This window comes from Bacillus rossius, chromosome 15 (genome assembly GCF_032445375.1).
Source record: "Bacillus rossius redtenbacheri isolate Brsri chromosome 15, Brsri_v3, whole genome shotgun sequence".
Lineage (NCBI taxonomy): Eukaryota > Metazoa > Arthropoda > Insecta > Phasmatodea > Bacillidae > Bacillus > Bacillus rossius.
The window spans coordinates 47,377,118-47,403,093 of record NC_086342.1 but is presented as its reverse complement, the minus strand read 5'-3'; the positions used below and the strand labels follow the sequence as shown (position 1 = coordinate 47,403,093).

Sequence of the window (25,976 nt, the reverse complement as noted above, 5' to 3'; positions counted from 1 at the left end):
GCCACACAATCAGGCGTCTTATGGCCACACAATCAGGAGTCTCATGGCCACACAATCAGGCGTCTCATGACCACACAATCAGGCGTCCCTGGGCCACACAATCAGGCGTCTCTGGGCCACACAATCAGGCGTATCATGGCCACACAATCAGGCGTCTCTGGACCACACAATCAGGCGTCTCTGGACCACACAATCAGGCGTCTCTGGGCCGGGAAGGGGGGGGACACGCCCCCCCCCCCCCCAATATTTTCAAGTACATCCAATAGTTGTATTCATACTATTTTCATGTTTATAAAATACATGTATTTACAGTGATGACATACAGTAGTAGATCAGGTGTCAAAAATTACATACAAATCATATGTTGAAAATAAACAGACATTTTATACTCAAATCGACGGAGGTACTAGCATTTAAATAAATAAATTTATTTTATGTCCCCCCCCCCAAAAAAAAATCTTTTTGTGCCAGAGACGCCCATGAATCTCAATATCCATTTAGAAATAATAAAATAAATTATTATTATCTAGTTAAATATGAAATTTGTGAAGTTGAAATACATCTGCAAGTGACAACTCAGGTAAATTAAATCAAAAGTTCCTAGGAAGTGAGTTTAAGTAAGTTAATTTAGGTTTGGAAATTCAAGCAAAACCAGTTAGGTAAGTTTCTATCATACTAACTTAGGTAACATTCAAAAAATTTAAATTTGTTTAAATCCATGTAAATTAACTTTGGTACGTTTCAAGCAAATTAACTTAGCTAAGATCAAAGCAAATTAATTATGGCAAGTTCCAAGGCAAAATAACTTAGGTAAGTGCCAAGCAAATAAAGGTAAGCAAGTTCCATAACAAATTCCGAGTAAATAAACTTAATTTTCAGATAAATTAAATTATGTAAGTTACTTAAGTTCCAAGCATATTAACACTGACTTGGGTTCCAACAAAAAAAACTATGGCAAGTTACATGCAAACTAGCTATGGCAAGTTTGAAGAAAATTAATTTAGATAAATGCCAAGAAAACGAACTCGGGTAATTGCTTAGCATATGAACTCCGGTAAGTGCTTAGGATATAAACTCAGGTAAGTGGTTAAGATATGAACTCAGGTAAGTGCTTAGGATACGAACTCAGGTAAATGCTTAGCATATAAGCTCACGTAAGTGCTTAGCATATTAATCCAGGTAAATGCTTAGCATATCAACTCACGTAAGTGTTTAGCATATTAATCCAGGTAAATGCTTAGCTAATGAACTCACGTAATTGTTTAGCATATTAATTCAGGTAAGTACTAAGAATATAAACTCAGGTAAGTGCTTAGCATATTAATACAGGTAAATGCTTAGCATATGAACTCAGGTAAGTGCTTAGCATATGAACTCAGGTAGGTGCTTAGCATATGAACTCGGGTAAGTGCCAAGAAAATGAACTTAGCAAATAATTTAGGCGAAGATTCGCATGAATATATGCCACTGCACAAAGAGATAACTTTCCCCACACCATCGCACTGAGACAGTTCGTCTCCAGCAAACAAAAACAGCTGTGCAGTTGCATGCTTTCCTGCAGCCATAAGCCATGTACCATGCAGGCTCCAGCTGTGATACAACTGGGATTGATCCGGTCACAATACTGCAACAAGGATGTTAGAACAAGGTATGCACCTTATACTCACTCACCTATTTAGTTGAAGGTCTAATACGTAGTCTTGGCCATTCGCGTTATAGCCAATGACAATGTCGTGTATGTGACCTTCGTTCTGGAACAAAGGAATCTTATAAATTATTTCTCATTTACATCATGGTTAGTGTTATGACAAAATATTACATTTCTACCAACTACAAATTTATTATAACTGCTAAATATGCAGTCTTTTCTGTTATTAATATAAATATGTACCATATGTTACCCGCAGTGATTGTATTAAATATTTAAGATATTTGCCTTTGTAGATCCACGTTTAAGGCAAATAACAAGAAAAACAACAAACAAATTTCACAGAAGTATTTAAATAACCACAAAACACAAACAAAATTAGAAAAAAGAGAGATTAACTGGACCTAAAATTACAGTTTATACACTATATAAAACCAGTACTATCCCTACCCCACCTCACTTTTTTTTTATTTTCATACTTTTAAAGGAAATTTTGGATCAACCACTGTATACATCGAGGACAGCACATCAGATAAAAAAAAAGGTCTTTCTGGCTTCTATTCTATTTAGTTCCTCCTTATTTGTCCTGTTTTCTTTGTTTGATTATTCTTGCTTAAATACGTATTAGTCATTTTCAATGTTTGCTTGAATTTCTAACATTGTTACTATCATCAGTGATATGAAACTGAACTATATGCTACTGCATAATTCACTTCTTGCGACATAAATAACACTGCAATGGCCTAACCTATAAATTATAATTTTAAATAACCCATATTGCCAGAATAAATGTGAAAAAAAAATTACCATCGGCAGTTAAGTAATAAATCCAATATCTAACGATTTTTTAAATGTATCATTGCAATAAATAAAAATATTACAGAGCCCAACAATAGTAATAAAATAAGGTTAATGTTAGAGTTCATTCCCTGTTGCACGAACATTGATAGTAATCTTTGTTAATGTGGCTTTCGATATTACAATCAGTTCCTTACATGGGTGCCATTTCCAGCTCGCAAATTATTAATCAGGAGAGACCTTGGATGCTAACCTCTTTTTATCCGACCTTCTTAATCTGCGAAGAAAACGTCTTAGATTATGTCTTAGCAAACATGGTTATTATGCGTTCCGAAGTGGGAGTGCTTGAAGTTGAAAATACCACAGTTACTGGGTAGTTATAATTTATAATGTGCCAAATTCCATAATTTTATTTTATGTTTTACTATTGTTATTCTAGATAGAAATATATTCATGCTATGTTTAAAATTATATGTAAGATGTTAAATGTAACGATTAGAACGGGTCTTTTCCACAACGCCGAAATACCACAACGCCGAACGTACAATAACGCCGAATACAATAACGCCGAATACCATAACGCCGAATGCCCAATTGACCGCAACGCCGACAGCTAGAAAACTGCTGTGTGTACCACAACGCCGAAATACAGTAACGCCGAAAAATGTTGCTGCGGGGAGGGGGGGCCTCAGGAGCAAAATGAAAAACAACCGAACGAATTTGTGTGTGTTTCTTAAATGTATCTTAACGCCGAAATACCACAACCTAACTTAAGCTAGGCCAGCCTAACCTATCCTAACCTAACCTAACCTTTGTGGCAGTCCTGCAATTACATTTTTCGGCGTTAATGTATTTCGGCGTTGTGGTAATTCGGCGTTAATGTCTTTCGGCGTTGTGGTACACAGCAGTTTTCTAGCTGTCGGCGTTGTAGTCAATTTGGCATTCAGCGTTATGGTTTTCGGCGTTATTGTACGTTCGGCGTTGTGGTATTTCGGCGTTGTGGTGTGTCCCCGATTAGAACCATGCAGTGCGGGGCCTAACGGAACTCCATTGTCAAGTGGTTTCCTGTCGGCCCGCGTAAGAGTTGGGGGGGGGGGGGGGGGGGGTGGACCTTTCCCGCCTAACGGATCGAAGGGTTGACTGACCCGGTCCCTTTCTTCGGTTCCGGCCAATCGGGAATCAGTATCCAAGGCCATCTCACTGTAAACTTTTAAAACCATTTCTTTAAGTAACTGACAAAGTAAAATCTAATCAGCTAAGATTATGTTAAAGTGTACCAATGTAACTTAAATATGCAAAAATTAAAATAAAAAAAAGTGCACAGGAAGATCAAGAATCAGGTGGGAAGAGCTTCAGAAGAAACCACGTGGTAAACGAGCGAAGTGATGTTTACGAGTACGCGCCGAAGGCGGATGAGTGATTCAGTTTCCGCATTTCGTTTCAAACCGTATTATTTTTAGACTTGAAACACCTGGGTACCGATTATTGAAAGCACTTAAAGGAACTTGCATTACACCTTTATCTTCATTTCTCGGCCATGTTACGGCTACCGCTTAAATTTCACAGTTATCCTGTGACGACGAGAAGACTGCGCGCCAGTCCAGAGGAGACACCGCGCTAGAAGCACCAGCGAGCGTCGCGCCTATCATCCCGCCTCACCAACACAGATACACCCAAGAAGACGCGTATAGGCCGATATTATATACTTTTCATTATACAATTATATTTTTTATTTATTTTAACACCATATATATTCACTGTAACTATTTTACACTAATGTTTTATATATGCGATCGATAGATTTTGACGAGGGCTGACGATTGAAACTCAAACGAACTAGCAGCTTCTCAGAGTCAAAAGTTATAATAGATGGAAATCTCGAAACGCAGCAAAAATGACCTCAAAATGGCGGCGCTTCCCCCTCCACCGCGTGCGATGCGTCACAGTCTTCACTTAGCGTAACGACTTCTGTGATCTTTTAGCTATCCAGTGGTGTAATTAGATTTCGGCTGGAGATGATAGATATGTAGCTGCAACAACAAACTGTATCCCCCGATTTTGTTATCATTCGTTTTTTTTAACTGCCTCCCACAATGGAAGCAATTCTAAAGACGTGTTCACGTCAGAGACAGGCAGCAAGAAGACGGGAGCAAGGAAGGAAGCGAGATAGGAAGACGGGAAAGAGAGCTGGGTATGGTCTGCTACGGTAACCGCTACTGACGCACGCGGATTAGCGGGGGAAGCCTTCTTTTCACAGACGAGAGAGCCAAACTCCCGATCGTGCATCTTCGGATTTTTTTAGGTTCATTGTAAAAGGTTAGGTTAGCTACATTATAAATACTTTAAAACATTGTGGACGGTTTATTTGGTTAGGATAGCTACATTAAAGATACTGTGAAATCATGTAAACGGTTTCCTAGCCCTGGATAGCTACATATTAAAAAGTTATTTGCTAAACAACCATAAAATGATTTTACAGTATTTTTAATATAGCTATACTTACCTAATATATCCAACGATCGACAATGTTTTAAGGTATTTATAATGTAGATAACCTATTCCAATCGACCGCAAAATTTAATGCCACACCAGTTTATACAATGAGATAGAAAGGGGGGGAAAAAGCGAGCTTGAACTTGGGGTAACTTCGGGTGTGGCTCTCTCGTGTGTGAAATGAAGGCTTCCCGAATAGCGGTGCCAGAGCTGGGCAGGGGGGGGGGGGGGGGGGCGTGGCTTCTGCGGCTGTGCTCGGGAGGGCCAATTAGCGGCTCCGCGGGTCAATAAGCGACTGTCCGAGGGCGCTCGCATTCGATAATTACCGAGGCCAGCATGTGCGGACGAACTACCCCCCTCCCCCCTTCCCCCCAAAAAAAACCAAACACCAACACGGCCAATCAACCCCCGGCAGGAAGAGAGCGGTTCCATTTAAACAACGGGGGGAATTGAAAATCAGGAATTATTGCTTCACAGATGTGACGTTACATACTACCAATTCCCAAAACTCTTAAGGCACTACATAAAATGTAAAAAAAAAAAAAAAAAAAAATACTTAATTTTTTTTCTTTCGAATACGTTATTGGTGGTGAAATTGTAAATTTAAAAAAAAAACTTAAAAACTGACTAAGAAGATGAGTAAATTTTTAATTTTTGGCATCTCCCGATTCTGGCTGGTTTCCTGTATGTTTGCATATTCATCCCGTTTGTCCGTTATTTAGGTTTCTTGTGAAATACAGCATTACCAGCAATGGAGTAAATAAAAAAAAATGCAATATTCTCCATTGCAAAAACAATTCAAAGTTCGTAAAAAATTACCTCGGTACTACAATTATTGTATATGAGTTAGCGAGGACGTAAGCATTTGGTGACAGAAGAAGAAGAAAATACTGTTTGAATACGTGCACTTCTAGACATTAAGGGATGGTTACTTTTGTAATGGAGGAAAATGTGGGTATTCTGTATGATATTGACAGGCAAAGCAATCTTCGGAACGTGTCACAGCAGATGCAGAATGAGCTAGTGATGGAGAGAAGAAAATATTAGGAGCAAATTGGGAGTAGCCTGAAACTGTACAAAAACCTATTTTATCGTCGTGTTAGGTGTATGTACATAATTGTACCTAAATGTGTGTGCGTACTGAAGGTATGTGCTCTACAACTTAAACAAACACTAGTGAATATGAACGCATATACATTAATAGGAGTAGGCCTAATGTGTAACTACATTTACGAAAGAAAAAAAAATTGCAACGCGGTTGTACAGCTTCGTGATGTCAGTACAAGTGACGTCAGAGAAATCAGTTAACATTGAGTTTGAGTAGTACAGATTTTGTAGAGTTTTAGTCGTACAGTTTTTAACAGGAAAGCAACAGAGGATAATGCTGCGTAATATGTTAGTGAATCCTGTTGCCGGTTTATTACTGCACAAAACAATGAACCCTGCGTTTTTTTAATGAAGGGGGATGAAATTATGCACTTTTTTATCCACCGGAAGTCTCAATGCGAGAAAATAGTATTCCTAATATTAATATTTCGGCTCAAGTAGCCATTGCGTTTTTTTACTAATAAACAATTTCAAACCTCGATTTTTAAATGGTGCATGCCCACGTCGATATTAAGTTATTCAATAAGAAAGTTTTGTGCCTCATTTTAGATGAATATATCATATTGTGTTTTTTCCCAAAAGATGACAATAATTCTGTGCCTCTAATGTAAAATTATTATACTCTAAAAAAGTACCAAAAAAATAAGAATGTTCAGTACTTTAAATTGTCAAAATAATATTAACGACATTTAAAAAAAGGGTCCCAACACAATTCAATAAATTGGAGATAAGAAAAAATAAGTATTCCTCGAATAATTATACACGGATTTACCCAAACTGACTTGTAAACAAGATATATATTTGATTATTTATTATTGATTATGAATCTTGAAGATACGTCATTATTTGTAACGTGTGTATTTTGTGTTTGTATACTAGTATGTACTTTTTATGGTGCCGCGACAGTTCCGTGAGTTCAGAGAGTTCCGCGAGTGAAGTGCGACATATGCGAAGAGGGTGAGAGACCCCCTCGAGAGTGCGACTGAGTGGCGCGAGACTGTGTGTGTGGACAGGCGCGAGGTGAGGGGCGAACCACTGTCGAGCCTAGCTCCAGTGAGGAGTGCGAACTGTGGAACTAGACACACATTGAGTGACTTACGAATACACATTTATAAGCGCCAGTGACTGGTGATCGGACATTTTTAAGTACAATTATTTATCAGTAAATGAGTAAATATTAGTAATTAATAAAACTGTGATAAAACCTAATCGGGCTATCCATTACGAAACAAGTTCTCCCCACCATGGTAACGGCTACAATAGGTAGTATTTCTCTAAAATCTACCTAAAAGAAACACGAAGTCGTCTGTAGATATCATGAAAATGGCAACTCTGAATTTTTTTAAAATAAATTAATGAGTTTTTTTTGGAAAGCAAAAACTTATAAACTCTCCATTTTCAACTTTGAACGAGTGAACATACAATATAAAGACATGTGCTGGGTCTGCTAAAGTATCACCAGTGCTGGTTGGAGGATCATGTACCACCACGCTGCGCTGGAAGAAAGCACCAGGTAAGGGGAGGTTCAGGAGGGAGAGAGTCGCAGGCGACAGCGCGACACAGCTATTTTTTTTCCTAACCTAACTAAAACTAAGTGTATTTTGGAGGGGTCCGGGTTAGGGAGGGACCTAGGTGCGTCTCAGGCCGAAGCCTATACGCCTGGTCATGCTGGGGTCAGCCATGCATCGTGTGCTAGGAGGGGATTGGTCAGCCATGGCAACAATAGAAGCCATGACTAACTCCCCTCACTCATTAATCTAGACTATAACTAGAGATAGGTTGGGCCCAGGTGAAACCTGCACAGACACAGGGAAACCCTGGGGAGCAAGTGCAGGAGAATACAGGAGACAGAGGATGGTCTGGATGAAGAGTTGGTCATGCGAGGGGGTTGGCCGCTTGGACTCTTGTATCCAGGACTGAATGTGGTATACAGGGACGCAAGCGCCCCTGGTGGTGAGTGGCTGCACTCAGTCAGCACCGCCGTCGGGGACACAGGCCAGCTATGCGGGTTGCCGATACCCGGGAGTGGCAGGCGGAACATGCAACCCGCCTCGCCCGCGCAACAAGCGCCTAACCACCGATCACGCGCCGACACTTACCGCTTGCCCTCTTCGCAAAAACAACTCAGGGCCGGCGCGTCCATATAGGCGAACTAGGCAACCACCTAGGGCGCCAAGTAGCTGGGGGCGGCGCAGCACGACATATAACAGCTCATATAACATGTTTAACGATTATTGAAACTAGATGAAAATGGATGTTTGTAACAGTTTGTTTATATTGATATAAGTAATTATTTAAAGTCCACGGTGACCTGTTTATGATTTGTAATGTGCCGGAAATTAGGCATTTCGTCACTTTTTTTAATTTAATCTATAATTTTAAAATTTTTTGGGGTTTCTATTTTTTTAAATTTATCTGGTTGTTAATGGGGGTGATTTACGTTTGGTTAGGCCGGTGTACGCCACGGATTTAAACTTAGTGCCAGTGGACCGAAGCGCCTTCCCAGGGGGCCAATCTGATATTTTGCTGTCTAATGTGGACATGGTCAGCCGGGTTGAAATTTCTCTCGCCTGCAGTCACGTCCCGAGTTTGTAATTTTAATTCCCTGCATGACCAAAACTGCTTTGAGCAGCTCCTGGGCTGCAAGCTGCTACCTTGTAGAGGCCTGCTGAGAAAAGCATGTCTCGTCACGAAGCAGTCTCCAGTGGAGCTGCGTTCCCACCTTAGTGGCTATTTCTGCCCACCTTCCTCTCTCTCCTCCTCACTTCAGTTCTGAGAAATTAAGCTAAGAGCAGTGACCGGACGGGACGATGACCTGATGCAAAAACCTTCTCCCGGGTCCGACAGACACATCCCTGACATCTAGCGGCAAAAAAAGTAACCGCGGGCCGGGTCGCCAGCGTGCAGAGCTTACCCTAATGACACCTGGTGGCAAGTCTGCTCACCACCTCAAGTAGTTCCCCCTTACGCCGCTAGAAGGCAGCGTCGCGGTGCCATAAGGCACTATGCTTTCCTCTCGCGGCCCGGAGAAGTCGATTGTTCTTTGTTTTCGTTTCGGTCCGGTAGAGAGCGCGCATGTCGTGTTGTTGCCACGACCGCCTCGGACTCCTTCGGAAATTTTCGGCTTAGAACCGAACCTACCCCCTCCTTTGACCCGGGGCCTTACCGCCCGATTTAATTAGGGGTTTTGGCCGATTGCGGGGCACTCAGCCCTCTGACCTCGGCTACTGATCTCGTCTCATCTACGTCCTCTGCGCTAAGAGGCTTTTTGCGGGAACGGTGATTTTCGCGTGCACAAGAATGTAGTCAGTTTGCTTAAGGGATGTGATCCCGTTTGTACAGTAGCCAGGCAGAGGTAGTTTTTAGAAAAGTCATGCGTAGTTAAATTTTTATTTCTTCTTATTTAATTCTAAAAATTCCGGTTTCGTCCGCGCATCCTGATTTCTCGGTCCGCGGCATCCTGATGTCGGCGCGAGACACCTAGTGAGCTCCGAACTCTACACCCTGGTTGGTGAGTAATTTTTTTTCTTTTCCCCCCCCATTCCCGTTTGTTGGCCTTTTGCGCCGACGGTATAGGACTGTTTGGAAGCAAGTCTAATTCGTTTTGAATTTGATTTGGGTTTCAGACAGGGTCGAAGTGCTGGAGAGAGAAATCGCTCCCAGCTCGTGGTCCCGCACCTCCACTGCGGGTCACGTTAGAAGAGAGGTTTCCGCGACCCGACGTTATTTTTTGAAGACCCGGGTGGTAATGTGAAATCAACACCCCCCCCCCCCCCCCCCCACTTTCTAGCTACGAACTACATAAATCGAATGAATAGCCTACCAGCGAACAGTGCTTTCCTCAAGAATATGTAGAATCAATAAAACTAATCAGCGATGTAATTGTTGGGACATTCAAATTTGGTGCAATTTTTAAATTTTAATTATGTAATAATTTTTGCTAAGGTGTAACATGTACTGTTTTAATTACTCCTGGGGCGCCCCCTTTAACTTTGTTATTTACTAAGATTTTTATTGTCAGGTTTGAATAATACGAACACAAAATTCCTTAATAATAAAACAGGGAACCTATAGACCAAGCTACTTGTGCAGTGTTAATTTATTTATGATATACCTTGTTCCCTTAAAAGATCCATCAGCTCCCCAGTTGCTTGTGTCAGGGAGTTCCAAATTATCTTGTTCTCCACCTCGTGCCACCTCTGGTCAATAACTTAATTGTCTCATTTTTTTTACCCAGCAGTTTCCAAGGCTCCTTTTAATTAATTTAAAATAATCTAATTTTGAGGCACGAGGGGCGTTACAATTGGTAGCAGAGCATGTTTTGGTCTATAGGCATACCTAAATCGAGTAGGCATACCTAAAAAAAAATAATAATAACAAATATAGAAAAAAAAATTAATTAAATTTTTGTGATAGCAAATTTGTAATAATAACATTGTGAACTGATCGCTGGTACACCCGGTAGTTATATTGCTTTTCTATTTTAAAGTTATGATTGAGTTTTAAAGGCCCGTGTGGACTTAGTCTGCGCGCGACGCAAGAAGTCGCGGCTTGCGGTCCGCTAGCAGGCCGGCAGCGAGACGTGTCTTATCACTCGGCTCAGCTGGCGTCCCCCCCCCCCCCCCCCCCCATCACCCCGCTTGAGCCAGCGACACGCCCGTTATCTGAGGGCGACGACACGGCCCTGTTCCTCCCGCACACCCCTCTTCCTTGTCCATCGTGGGAGACGACCTTGCGAGCGGCAGGTCAATCCCCTTGTGGACATATACAGGTGGTGCAGGTCAACCTGACAGGGGATGTTCGCGCAGTTGTTTGAGTAGCACGGCGACTTTATACGCAAATAAGTTTGGGCACATACCCCCCCCACCTTGAAAGTGTGACTTACTCCCCGCGCATTGGGGCTAGTTGGTATTTGATATTAATATAGGAAGCCTTATGAGGTATTTAAAATTAAGATAGTTGTTAAGAGAGGAGTATTTATGGTGTACGTTTGAATCGGACATGTGTGTTAAATTTTTGTTTTAATTAGCAGTAATTTACGTCCGAGCAGTATGTTTAAGCCGGAGTTATTGCTGTCAGATGAGCTGACCTATGAGTTACAGCTACGCAATTTGCCCTCCAGTGGCAATGTCCAAGTCCTCAGGAAGAGGCTCAGGGCCGCCCTTCATGATGGCGTGCCCACTAGCGCATCGAATTTGGATTTAGATGTAACTGAAGAATTCAACCTGGCTTGCGCCAAGTTTTATGATATATCGGCTTTCGTAAGTTATCTAGATGTGGAGGAAAATTTACCCAATGTCGAGCGACATATAGTCAGGCTAAAACATGTTACCCGACGTTTGCAAAACCTGAAACAGCTTTCGGCAGACCTTCTCCATGGAATTTATATAAAAGAGGTAGAACGATGTTTGCAACAGACGGCAGGTTTCCATTCAAAATTGGCGGCGAGAGCAGCCGTTTTGGAAGACACACGACGCAGTCAGCATTATGTGGCTGAGGCACAGGCTTTAGGCATAGATTGTCCCGCCTTCCCGGAAGGGGACGCTCCTAGCTTGCCCCTGGGAGTAGAGCAACCCGACACGCGACAATCAGAAGTACGGGCGACGGTAAACAGACAGGAGACGGAAACGAGCAGATTACCAGACGCAGCCCCTGACGCTCAGCCACTAACGTCGCTTCCAAACCAACCGATACCCGTATCTACCACTCATTCGGGGCCGCTTGTGCAGTCGACGACAGCGGCGACAAACATTACAACGAGTCATGTGACAACCCACCCCGTCACTAGCGTGACATTTTCACAGGGATTACCAACCTTGGCACACCAAATGACGCAACCATACCCACCAAACATGTTTTTCCCGTATCCGATCGCTCAGGGCTATTTTAACCCTTATGCTCAATTTCAGCCACAGTTTCCTTCATGGCAAACCACCCCACTTCCGAGTGCTGGTATTCTGCAGCCGCCACTCACAACGCCCCAGCTCACTCCACCACAAATCAGCCCCTCGGGTGCGACTCGGGAACAGACTCAGTCGCACCCGGTGTCACACCAGCCTTCACCTCAGCCGGCAGGAGCCGCGGCTCAGCCCCACGACTCAGTATTGAGGAGCACGACAGCCCCAGAAACTGGCTACAGTTTCTACGGAAAAATCACCCATCCGGTAGAAAGGCTACTCAAGGAATTACCAGAGGCGTCGGGTCTGGACGCACACAAACTAATTGATTTCCTTCGAGTCTTATTAAAGCTGCGACAAAAGGGAGGGATTCCCGAAAAACGAATTTTTGAAATTGTTTACCCATACACCCAAGCTCCCTTAAGTGAGCGGATCATGGCAGCCATTGAGAATTACCTCACTTTCGACGAGTTTCATGAAGACGTGTTAAATTTTTGTATACCGAGTAGGCTACTCACAAACATCCGGTTGGAGTGGTTTAACCGACTGCAGCAGCGTAATGAAGCCTTGCCAAATTACGTGGCTGACATACGCGAAGCCAACCAGGTACTCAGGCTAAAGGTTTCCGAGAGAGAGGTCGTGAGTACGATTCTAGACGGTTTGAATCCAGCGGAGCGCTCGCACTCAGTGTTCCAGGCACGCCCCCAAAATTATGCTGAGCTTGACAAACTTTGCGTACACGCCACAAACATAGAATACGCTGATTTTCAGCGAAATAAACAAGCCACATTCGCTAGTCAACAAGGTTGCAGCGCGGGAACGGAGCGCAGTAATTCGCAACATAAGAATGCAGCACAGAAACATCAGGGCAATACATTTTTCTCTTCAAGACCACAAGGGAGATATCCACAAAATGCACATTGTACTTTCTGTAAAAGAGACGGACATTCCCTGTCCCAGTGTTACCACAAAAACAACAAACAAAATGGCGACACTCCAAAAAACGCATAACGCGGTGGCCTGAACAACCTTATTCAGGGCCACCGAAAAATTCAAGTGTTAAAAATTTTTCTTATAAGTGGGAAGTTCAACTTGCGCCAAGTAATGGCCGTACACAAGAAACACCATTACACAAAAACAAGAATCCTAACAACAAGGAGTCCAGGAATAAAAGTAACAAGCGAGCTCACAAACATAAACAAAGAAAGCACAATAGCAGGAGAAATAACATAAATAAGGGAAATGGTAATTCAACGCACACGTACTCATGTAAAACGTGTGTTGATCCTACAAATAAGGGCAAGAGAAAGTGCCACCAAATTTTTGGCAATATTCCTACAGTAATTCCGTATGCAGTAACAACGATTGGCGAACACACTGTACCGGGACTAATTGATACAGGATCAGCGCGCAGCCTGATTTCTGGGCAGTTATTTAACAAGTTAAAACAGAGCAAATTAATTCTAAGGACTGAGACCACTAAGTTACAATGTTTCACAGCTTCAGAGCAGCCTTTAAATATTACGTTAGCAGTTGTGATCAAGGTGAAGATTGATTTATATTCATGGAATTTCCCATTTTTGGTGTCTGATCAACTTGCCACAGACCTAATCTACGGGTCTGATTTCATTGCCAAGACAGGTCTAATCATTAATCTTCAGGCGAAGAATTTCGTTTTCAAATTCAACATGGGTAATCCTATTCCTTGTGGGACCCCTGAACAAATAGTTTCGGTTCCGGCCGAGCCAACGGCAGCCATCTTGGATCAGGGTAACACCATTTCACACGAGCACCTTAATACACAGCAGCGGGCCGCCATTGATAAATTATGCAGTAGTTTTCCAGATGTCTTGAGTAGTAAACTAGGTCGCACAAATTTAGTCGAGTATCAAATTGAGTTAGCGGATAAAATACCAGTGAGATCTCACCCTTATCAATTTTTAGGCCCTAAGATGCAGACGATGCGCAATCATGTTCAGGAGCTTTTGGAAAAAGGGGTAATCGAACCCTCGACCTCCGCCTACAGTTCCCCAGCTTTCCTGGTGCCTAAGGGCAAGGATCAACAACGATGTGTAATTGATTACAGAAAAGTTAATGAGAAAATAGTCATACAAAACATACCTTTGCCAGACCTAAACACTGCTTTTCATTGGTTCAGTAAGGCCAAATATTTTAGTGTGTTTGATCTAAATTCGGCTTACCACCAAATTCCCCTTACTGCGGATTCAAAACCCATCACAGCCTTCTATGTCCCTTGGAACTTGTACCAATACACAGTAGTACCTTTCGGACTTGCCACGGGAGCCCAAGTACTAACTCGACTCCTGGATCAGATACTAGGAGATCTAAAATTCAAAACAGTGTACAACTACCTAGACGATGTCGTCGTATATTCAGAAACATTCGAAGAACACATCAAACATTTAGAGGAAGTCCTAAGTAGATTTCGTAAAGCAGGGTTAACTGTCAACACAAAAAAGGTTAAGTTTGCAGTTCAAGAACTGTCTTTTCTAGGACACCTGGTTTCTAGCAAGGGAGTCACCATTGATCCTTCACGTACACAAGCTATTCGTGATTTTCCGCCTCCCACAAACCCTAAGGGTATTTCACGTTTTATTGGTATGGCAAATTTTTACTCAAAATATATTCCTAATTTCGCTGAGCACGCAGCACCACTAAATACGTTGCGTAAGAAAAACACACCTTTCACATGGGGTCCGGAACAAGAAAAAGCTTTTAATTTCCTGAAACAGGCGATTTCTTCCCCGCCTGTACTCCGCATGGCAGACTTCACCAAACCTTTCATTTTACAGACTGATGCGTCCAGTGTGGCTATTGGCGCAGTACTGTCACAGGAAGTCGAAGGCTGCAGACAGCCCATTGCGTTTGCATCGCGGACACTTACCCACGCCGAGAGGAAAGCCTCCTCGATCTACGAATTAGAATGCCTCGCCGTGGTATTTGGCATTGACAAATTCCGCCAATTTATAGAACACAGGGAATTCCTGTTAGAGACAGATAATCAGGCATTAGCCTGGCTTTTGGCACACCCGAAACAATTAGGGAAACTCGGGCGATGGATTGCGAAAATTTCCTCCTTGAAGTTCAAAATCCAACATATTCGTGGCACACAGAATATAGTAGCGGACACACTGTCTCGCATGTTCGAAAACCCAACTCAGGCTCCGCCCGAAGGAACACCACTCTTATGTCAAGCCCTATTGACAGAGTTTCCGTTGGCATTTCAGGATTTACAGAGCCAGCAGGAAGCTGACCCACACATTTCCAGTATTATTAAACTTTTTAATTTAGGAACAGCGCCAAAATACTTTAGGATGTCTAAGGGGCTGTTGCAAAAACGCACCCCCCAATCAAAAACATACAAAAACGTGCTCCCGCAAAATCTACGTAATATGATATTCCATTATTATCACACCTCGCCGGTGGGCGCACACCTCGGTATATATAAGACCATTCAGGCTATCCGACGTCATTTCGTGTGGGACAGCATGCACAAGGACATCACCGAGCAGGTGAAACTATGCAAAATCTGTGCGCTGAGTAAGCCAGCGCAGAACACTCGTTTCGGTTATTTAACTTCAGATGTGGCCGAGCGCCCCATGCAAAAGATGTTTATCGACTTTGTCGGGCCTTTCCCGCGCTCAAAGACAGGAAACACTATGCTGCTGGTGTGTATCGACGCCTTCACAAAATTTGTCTGGCTCATCCCCATGCGAAAAGCCACCGCAGAAAACACTGTATCTGCGCTACGTAATCAGATCTTCAAGACGTCGGGAGTCCCGTCTATAGTAGTTTCAGACAATGCAACCCAGTTCACGGCTAGGATTTTTAAGAACATGTGCTTCTCGCATGGCATTCTGCACGTCACAACCTCGCCTTATTATCCACAGCCCTCGCATGCTGAGAGATTCAACCGCAATCTCCGGTCTGCTTTAATAGCTTACCATGCGCAGGAGCAGGATAAATGGGATTCGAATTTGGTGTGGCTGCAAATGGCCTTTAATTATGCACATCATGAAGGACACAAAAGTACTCCTTTCGAACTCATGTTCACTTACCGACCTAATACCCCTCTTTCAAATCTTTGGTCTTTGAATGACCTATTGCCCGATGATCCGAGAGACATCAGGGAGATTTGGAGAAGAGCTCGTAAAAATCTCAATCTGGCTCATGAGAGCAGAAAAAAGAAATACAACGAAAACCGATCTCCTAACCCTTACAGGGTAGGCGATTTTGTGCTTTGTAAGGCACACCCACTCAGCAAGGCAGTGGATAAGTTTTCCGCCAAGCTGGCGTACCGCTGGAGAGGTCCTTTTCAAATACAGCGATTTTTAACGCCAGTTACGGTTAGCCTAGCTGACCCCAGTTCAGGAGAATTCGTGACCAGAGCGCACATCTCCCACCTAAAGAAAACACAGGCTGACTTAAAGTAGATGTGTTTAATTTCTTTCCCCTAACATAGGGGACTCTCTAATATTAGGCATGCCAGAAATCCTCGAGGTCTTAAAAATCCATGGTACTAGAAATAAGAATGCTAGCTTTACGTTGTATTAGTTTTAAGTGGCCACTTAGTTGATAAGCTCTTAGTTAATAAGTTTGTTTAAGGGTTATCGATATGTTGTGCCAGAGAGGCGGACGCGTCTCAAAGGTGTTAGAATATAAGTAGTAGGATACAGGCGAACCTGGTACTAGTTTTACTGAGCAGTGTAAGTGTTGTTATTTTTTCCCTATATGCTCCGCATTCAAGCGGGGGAGTATGTGCCGGAAATTAGGTATTTCGTCACTTTTTTTAATTTAATCTATAATTTTAAAATTTTTTGGGGTTTCTATTTTTTTAAATTTATCTGGTTGTTAATGGGGGTGATTTACGTTTGGTTAGGCCGGTGTACGCCACGGATTTAAACTTAGTGCCAGTGGACCGAAGCGCCTTCCCAGGGGGCCAATCTGATATTTTGCTGTCTAATGTGGACATGGTCAGCCCGGTTGAAATTTCTCTCGCCTGCAGTCACGCCCCGAGTTTGTAATTTTAATTCCCTGCATGACCAAAACTGCTTTGAGCAGCTCCTGGGCTGCAAGCTGCTACCTTGTAGAGGCCTGCTGAGAAAAGCATGTCTCGTCACGAAGCAGTCTCCAGTGGAGCTGCGTTCCCACCTTAGTGGCTATTTCTGCCCCCCCTTCCTCTCTCTCCTCCTCACTTTAGTTCTGAGAAATTAAGCTAAGAGCAGTGACCGGACGGGACGATGACCTGATGCAAAAACCTTCTCCCGGGTCCGACAGACACATCCCTGACATCTAGCGGCAAAAAAAAGTAACCGCGGGCCTGGTCGCCAGCGTGCAGAGCTTACCCTAATGACACCTGGTGGCAAGTCTGCTCACCACCTCAAGTAGTTCCCCCTTACGCCGCTAGAAGGCAGCGTCGCGGTGCCATAAGGCACTATGCTTTCCTCTCGCGGCCCGGAGAAGTCGATTGTTCTTTGTTTTCGTTTCGGTCCGGTAGAGAGCGCGCATGTCGTGTTGTTGCCACGACCGCCTCGGACTCCTTCGGAAATTTTCGGCTTAGAACCGAACCTACCCCCTCCTTTAACCCGGGGCCTTACCGCCCGATTTAATTAGGGGTTTTGGCCGATTGCGGGGCACTCAGCCCTCTGACCTCGGCTACTGACCTCGTCTCATCTACGTCCTCTGCGCTAAGAGGCTTTTTGCGGGAACGGTGATTTTCGCGTGCACAAGAATGTATTCAGTTTGCTTAAGGGATGTGATCCCGTTTGTACAGTAGCCAGGCAGAGGTAGTTTTTAGAAAAGTCATGCGTAGTTAAATTTTTATTTCTTCTTATTTAATTCTAAAAATTCCGGTTTCGTCCGCGCATCCTGATTTCTCGGTCCGCGGCATCCTGATGTCGGCGCGAGACACCTAGTGAGCTCCGAACTCTACACCCTGGTTGGTGAGTAATTTTTTTTCTTTTCCCCCCCCATTCCCGTTTGTTGGCCTTTTGCGCCGACGGTATAGGACTGTTTGGAAGCAAGTCTAATTCGTTTTGAATTTGATTTGGGTTTCAGACAGGGTCGAAGTGCTGGAGAGAGAAATCGCTCCCAGCTCGTGGTCCTGCACCTCCACTGCGGGTCACGTTAGAAGAGAGGTTTCCGCGACCCGACGTTATTTTTTGAAGACCCGGGTGGTAATGTGAAATCAACACCCCCCCCCCCCCCCCCCCCCACTTTCTAGCTACGAACTACATAAATCGAATGAATAGCCTACCAGCGAACAGTGCTTTCCTCAAGAATATGTAGAATCAATAAAACTAATCAGCGATGAAATTGTTGGGACATTCAAATTTGGTGCAATTTTTAAATTTTAATTATGTAATAATTTTTGCTAAGGTGTAACATGTACTGTTTTAATTACTCCTGGGGCGCCCCCTTTAACTTTGTTATTTACTAAGATTTTTATTGTCAGGTTTGAATAATACGAACACAAAATTCCTTAATAATAAAACAGGGAACCTATAGACCAAGCTACTTGTGTAGTGTTAATTTATTTATGATATACCTTGTTCCCTTAAAAGATCCACCAGCTCCCCAGTTGCTTGTGTCAGGGAGTTCCAAATTATCTTGTTCTCCACCTCGTGCCACCTCTGGTCAATAACTTAATTGTCTCATTTTTTTTACCCAGCAGTTTCCAAGGCTCCTTTTAATTAATTTAAAATAATCTAATTTTGAGGCACGAGGGGCGTTACAGTAATAAGTAAAAAAAAAACACAAGCCTGCTTACATTTGATTGTTGACAAAATATTAGGCTTACGTGAGGTATTTTGAGGCAAGGAAAATTTTTTGGGGTGTCGGGGGGAGGGGGGGGGGGAGGTTTTTCGCCTAGGGCGCCAATTTACCTTGCACCGGCCCTGAATAAACCACCCGGGGCTGAAGCTCGAAGCTGAAATGCGCCGTCTCGTGTTCAAGAGTGTTCAACTCGTAACAATTTTCTCATCGTTTAGGTACTATTGAAAAACGACTTCGTAAGGACCCTTCACGTAATTAAACTGAATTCCTAAAGTTTTCGGTGACTGACTACAAAAAAATTTTTTCCCAGGGAATCATTTGCATTCAATGTTAAAATCTGCTCTCAATAATGAATAAAATTTGCAGTAATATTACTATAAATTGTCAATTTTTTACAGTCTCGAACAACATATTCATGCTCCCTATGTCTCTTAAGGAAATTTAATTTTTTAAATAATATACACTACTAAATATTAATAATAATAATTGGCGAAAATTAAATTTACGTTTTAATTGTTTTTTTTTTTTTTGGGGGGGGGGGGGGGGGGGGCAATGTGATTCAGTGAACTGACAATTACCTCTCACAAATGCGTTGCGGGTTCGATTCACCAAAGGGTTAACTCCTGAATTTCAGACAAGGAAACGGGACTGACGTTTCTGTAATCTCCTTGTGGGACTCCCGATCCTCTTGCCCACCGAGGTTGTGGAACTACGAACGTGAAGTCATTCACAAAACTGTTAGTTTTAAGATTCTAACACAAAGCGAAAGCACTGTACAAAGCTCTTACCAAGGTGAATATTTTAAATAGCTGCCAGCTTCACTGTTTTCACGAACAATGAGTTTGTCCTTCTCTAATGAAGCAAACCGGTTTCCAACTGAAGGGCAAAACTATCCTCATGCAGGTGTTATCCGTCATTCTCGTTTTCTAGTTGTACCTCGGTCTGAAACCATGCGGCGAACTCCTCTAATCTTTTTCCCAGTTTATGGACATAGCTCCTCCTAACTCAAATCCTTTTTCAAGCCGCAACATTCCTGTCAATGTGTAGTTATGGGTGTTATTAGAAGGTGAGTAAATGCCCACGGTAGGATAGGCCATTTATAAGTGTGGTAGGCCTTAATTTCTATATGTCATCGGCGTCTATGCATATATGTGTAGCATATTTACAAATAAGTCATTGACGAATTTAACGCGTGTTTGTCCCAGTTAAATATTTTGTTTGTGACAAAATGAAAACAATAAACGACAATCGTATTACTTTATTCTCTCCATCACTAGCACATTCTGGGTCTGCTACGATCTGATCCGAAGACTGCATGCCTCAAAATACCCACTTTTTCCTCCGTCACAAATGTAACCAACCCTTAATGTCAAGAATTGTAGGTATTCACACAGTCTGTTTACTTAATCCAATTATCGCCACATGCTTGCGTCCTCGCTAACACATTTACATCGGTAGAGCTGAGGTACATTTACGACTGCAGTGCCGAGGTACATTTTTACGTTCTTTGAATGGTGCTTGCAATACGGAAGATTGATCAATTTTTTTTGACGTGACAACGTCTAATAAATCGATGAACGCCGGCTGCACGCACGAAAAAGTGTCCCGTTACGCACATTGTCCATAACGCTCATTGTACGCTTGCGCCGCATCTATCTCTCTTCCACTCGATTGGAACAACCATCGAATTGACTTTTTCGAGGCACATTAAAATTGGAACACTCCCATTCGTTTCCTACTTTTCCTATCATCATCCTATCCTTAACAGAATAACACAGATTGGAAGAAGTTAAATAGCAAACATGTATAAAAGTTATAGTTAAAATAATCTCTTCGTTAAAGTAATAAACATATTTGAATTAATGAGTGCAAATAAAAGTAAATTTATCAATTAAATTGTAGATTTCACTACACTCCTTCTTTGTATCCATACAAAATAGTGATAATTCAATAAAAATGATTGAATTTTATTCATAAAAGTATGCAATCCTTTCATCAATGTTTTGTTATGACGTTGTCACGTTAAACTATCGTCCGTAAACCGACTTTACAGACAACCTATTTTTTTAACCTACGCCAATGCTGAAAATGCTGCATGTCACAAGAAACCTCAAAGAAGGAATGCTCGAAGGGGGTAGGGAACCAGTGTCGCAGCCATGGCCTCCACATTCCATTAAGGGTCCTGGACCCAGGATCGGATAACCCCCCCCCCCTCCCCCCACCATTTTAAAGTCACGTGCTACATTATAATTGCATGGTTATTTCTTACCTACACTATTTTTAGAACGTTATTTTTTACCTGAAAATACAGGGTAAAATTATGATTACTATTTTGTAAGTCCAAACGGATCTCTGTTTATAAAATTATTTCACACACTGAGATAAAAATGAAAATAGTTACAGAAAAATAAAATTAGCTGTTGGTGTGTAAAATCTTCTAAAAATATATTCACTATTTTTTTGAAAAAACAAATTTGATAGTTAAACATTTAGAAATAAGCAGGGCTGGGCCTTGTGGGGGCCATGAGTCTAAGCAGGCGGATGGACGGCTGTTGCACGGAGTGTGGCTGCGAGGCGGGCTGCGTGCAGACCAGGGGCTCTCGTTCCAAGCCAGACGCATGGCATGGTCGATACCCCAGCCGGCTCCACAGCCTTGAGCGAAAGCATACCTCGGGGAACAGCGGCAACGGCGCTACACCCAACACCTCCTCGCAAGCAAGGGAAGCCTTCTTTTCACAGACGAGAGAGCCAAAACCCGAAGTTCCCCGAAGTTCATGCTTTTTTCCCCGTATCTTTTATGTAGCTATCCTAAAGAAATCAACCGTCCACAATGTTTTAAAGTATTTATAATGTAGCTAACCTAACCTAATTAGCCATTAGTATCCTTTTATCAACACCGCCAAATTTATTTACAATGATCAAAAAAAACCGAAGATGCACGAACGGGTGTTTGGCTCTCTCGTCTGTGAAAAGGAGGCTTCTCCGCAAGCAACATCGTCGAGGCAGAGGAAGAACCACTAAACGACGCGCACAGCTCTTGGTGTTAAGGCCCCCGCCTACACGACCACCCAGCACTGGTCCACGTCTCCTTAAGGCCCCCGCCTACCCGGGCACACACGCGGTGCGCAGAGCTTCAGGAAAAACAACGCGATTTCAAAACTACTCAAGATATCCGAGCGGGGTCTGCTTACGAAAAGCATTTAAGAGTTCGCTGAGGGCCGAAAAGTACTTTTGATTTCACATTCAGTTTATAAAATGTATTTTTAGAAGAGTTAAAATAGCTAAAACGCATATTTTTTAGAATAAATTATAGGCGTAAAACAACCGGTACAGATTCTTGAAAGCACTTGAGGGACTTGCATTCATTCCACCTTTATCTTCATTTCTCGGCCATATAATGTTACGGTCACCGCAATGAACAGTGAGCGTATGACAGATATTTTTGATGAAATAGCCGCACCCAACAATTTTAAAACTTCCTTTGACGTGATAACGTCTAATAAATCGATGAACGCCGGCTGCACGCACGAAAAAGTGTCCTGTTACGCACATTGCTCCGTTACGCTCATTGTTCTATTATGCTGTGTCCCGTTACGCTTATTGTTCCGTTACGTTGTGTTCCGTTACGCTGTCGGCGAGTGCAGTAATAATAGGTTATGTTACAATTGACTAAAAAATTATGGTGATTCATATGATTGATGATAGATATTTGATTCCAGTTTATTTATACGAAAACTTGTTCATAATTATATTTAAACTTTATAGCTAAACACCAGTTTTTAAAATTAATTACAAGTAATGTACACGTAAACGGTTTCGTCGACTGTTTATAAAGTGAAGTGAAAAGTTAATGTGGTTTTCATTGCTTATTACAACAACAATTTCGGCAATAAAGGTTAATTATTCTTGCATTTTAAAAATGTGATTACTAGTTATAATTTCAAGTATTTATTCTTTTATTATTAAAATAAAAATGATTCAATTTTATTCATAAAAGTACGCAATAATTTCATCAATGTTTTGTTATGACGTTGTCACGTTAAACTATCGTCCGTAAACCAACTTTACAGACAAGCAATTTTTTTTCAGGAGGAAGGAAAGCATAATACTGCATAAACTTTTATACTTACAGGGCCACAATTACAATTAAACACGAGTACCGATGCCATGATCAAATAACCAAGCTCCTGAGACCGTCACAATAAACGAACCTTTTCCGTGTTATAGCCAGCTTTAGTACAAATGCGAGTTACAGACTTGAATATGTGATAAGTAGGCACCGTAAACATTCGCAGTGTCAACGACATCTAGGACAGCTTCCACTGTCTGGTAGGTACTCGGGGAAATTGCATCTGCCCATTGGCCAATGACTCATGACACTTGTTAACCGGGATGCTTGTGATTAGATACTCATTTAGTTGACGGTAATTCACTCGCTCTCAGTCTTTCAAGTAAACTGAGGTCCAAACACTGAAGTAGCACAAGGTGAACGAGAAATGAATCCGCGAATTTTTCCGGTCTCTAGTGATTAGCTATTGCGGTACATGAAGATGACGTAGTATTTTACATTTTTTTAAATGATTATTGAATTGAGAAATATTTATTCAAAATATTTTAATGAACAAACCCCATTTCTGGTTTTAATTGCATGTCATAGAGAAAGAAAAAAAAAGAAAAAAAGTGGGATGAATACACAAACATACATATAACCAGAATAAATAATAAGTGCATCTAGTAAAACACAGACAGAAAACGAAAAATCAGTGATATAGAAAGGGCTTGGTTTAAGAATTGCTCCTCGCATTGTCCCTGTCTTAGACATAGAGGTCACATGCCTGCCGTCGGGCAACAGGAGTGCCTCACCAGGCAGGGCCTACCATCACCAGGCAGGGCCTACCATCACCAGGCAGGGCCTACCGTCACCAGGCAGGGACTACCGTCACCAGGCAGGGACTACCGTCACCAGGCAGGGCCTACCGTCACCAGGCAGGGCCTACCATCACCAGGCAGGGCCTACCGTCACCAGGCAGGGACTACCGTCACCAGGCAGGGACTACCGTCACCAGGCAGGGCCTACCGTCACCAGGCAGGGCCTACCATCACCAGGCAGGGCCTACCGTCACCAGGCAGGGCCTACCGTCACCAGGCAGGGACTACCGTCACCAGGCAGGAACTACCGTCACCAGGCAGGGACTACCATCACCAGGAAGGGCCTACCGTCACCAGGCAGGGCCTACCATCACCAGGCAGGGACTACCATCACCAGGAAGGGCCTACCGTCACCAGGCAGGGCCTACCATCACCAGACAGGGCCTACCGTCACCAGGCAGGGCCTACCGTCACCAGGCAGGGCTTACTGTCACCAGGCAAGGCCTGCTGTCACCAGGCAGGGCCTGCCGTCACCAGGCAGGGCTTACTGTAACCAGGCAGGGCCTGCTGTCACCAGGCAGGGCCTACCATCACCAGGCAGGGCCTGCTGTCACCAGGCAGGGCCTGCCGTCACCAGACAGGGCCTACCATCACCAGGCAGGGCCTGCCGTCACCAGGCAGGGCCTGCCGTCACCAGGCAGGGCCTGCCGTCACCAGGCAAGGACTGCTGTCACCAGGCAGGGCTTACTGTCACCAGGCAGGGCTTACTGTCACCAGGCAGGGCCTGCCGTCACCAGGCAGGGCCTACCGTCACCAGGCAGGGCCTACCGTCACCAGGCAGGGCCTACCGTCACCAGGCAGGGCCTACCGTCACCAGGCAGGGTTTACTGTCACCAGGCAGGGCCTGCCGTCACCAGGCAGGGCCTGCCGTCACCAGGCAGGGCCTACCGTCACCAGTCAAGGCCTACTGTCACCAGGCAGGGCCTGCTGTCACCAGGCAGGGCCTACCGTCACCAGGCAGGGCCTGCTGTTCCTCTGTAGGAAGTGCAATACCCAAACTGCCAGCCGTCGGTGGACTGTGAGGACAGTCGATACATGAGCCAGGTACCCAAAACCAAACATCTCTTCTGATGAGCTCAAATCTCGAAACATTGAAAGCATAATCCGACATCGTCACGCATCCTGCTGAAAAAGCCCATGCTACAGTAAAAGAATATGACAATACAATTTCCAACCTCATTACCTCAGATAAATACATTTTAACAAAGACCCAACTTCCAGAACTGAGAACAAAGTTGCACCAGACACTGAATGATCACCAGAGCTGCATACAAAACCTGGAGCGCTCTAACACAACACAGCAGCAAATCTCCCTCACATTTATGGCCAACCAAAAATCCATAAACAAGGCATGAGTCTGCGACCGATCATCAGCTATTGCAATTCTCCATGCCAAAACTTTATAAATTTATGCTAACAATTGTCGAACACTCACTTAAAGATTCTTTTCACTTAATCTCCATAGATAAATTATTAGAAATAAAACCAACCAACACAATTGTGAGCTTTGATGTTCAAAGCTTTTTTACCAATGTGCCTGTACCAGAAACACTTGTTGTGATAAACTAAATTGGGAAATGACAGCACCCTCCAGGCAAGAACAGAAATACCTACCCAATCACTAATGGAACTTATCACTCTTGTGTGTTAACACAACATAATTTCAGTTCAAAGACAAACTCAAATAGCAAACAGATGGAATTACAATGAGTTCCTTCACTAATTGGAACATATCACACTTGTGTGTTAACACATCATATTTTAAGTTCAAAGGCCAATTTTACTAGCAAAACAATTGGAATGGCAATGGGTTCTTCACTTTCTCCGTTATGGCCAGTATTTTTATAAAGAGTTTCGAGCAAGAAGCATTGAACATAATACATACCCCACCTAAAATCTGGCTTCTTTATGTTGACGACAACTTTCTTGTGTGGCAACAAGGGCTTGAAAGGTTAAAGATGTTTGTAAATTTTCTTCATTCGCCAAGGCCATATACACTTAACATATGAAACGGAAATCGATGGGAACCTTTCTTTTCTGGATATCCTCGTCGTCAAGGAAAACTGCAAAATCACCGCTAAAATGTACAGGAAACCGACACACACAGACAAATACCTGCACTTCAATTCCAACCATCCGACCAGAAACAACCGTGCACAAATAACTTGTTCTGACAAGAAATCAGTTGCTGATGAACATATTGGCTTAAAAGATGAAATCCTAAAAAATCCCACCTAGCATCATAAAATAACACATGGCAACCTACAAATCACACATCATTCCACAAAAAACAGCCGAAAAACCAATTG

The 25,976-nt window shown here is 43.0% G+C and overlaps 1 protein-coding gene across 1 annotated transcript in view; it reads right to left on the bottom strand.

Moving 5' to 3' along the window:
* Positions 1–25,976, bottom strand: part of LOC134539274 (uncharacterized) — a 137,062-nt gene that overhangs the window by 66,170 nt on the left and 44,916 nt on the right. The window contains exon 18 of the mRNA XM_063381096.1: positions 1,672–1,751. Coding sequence (XP_063237166.1) covers positions 1,672–1,751 — 80 coding nt within the window. The remainder of the gene's footprint in view (positions 1–1,671; positions 1,752–25,976) is intronic.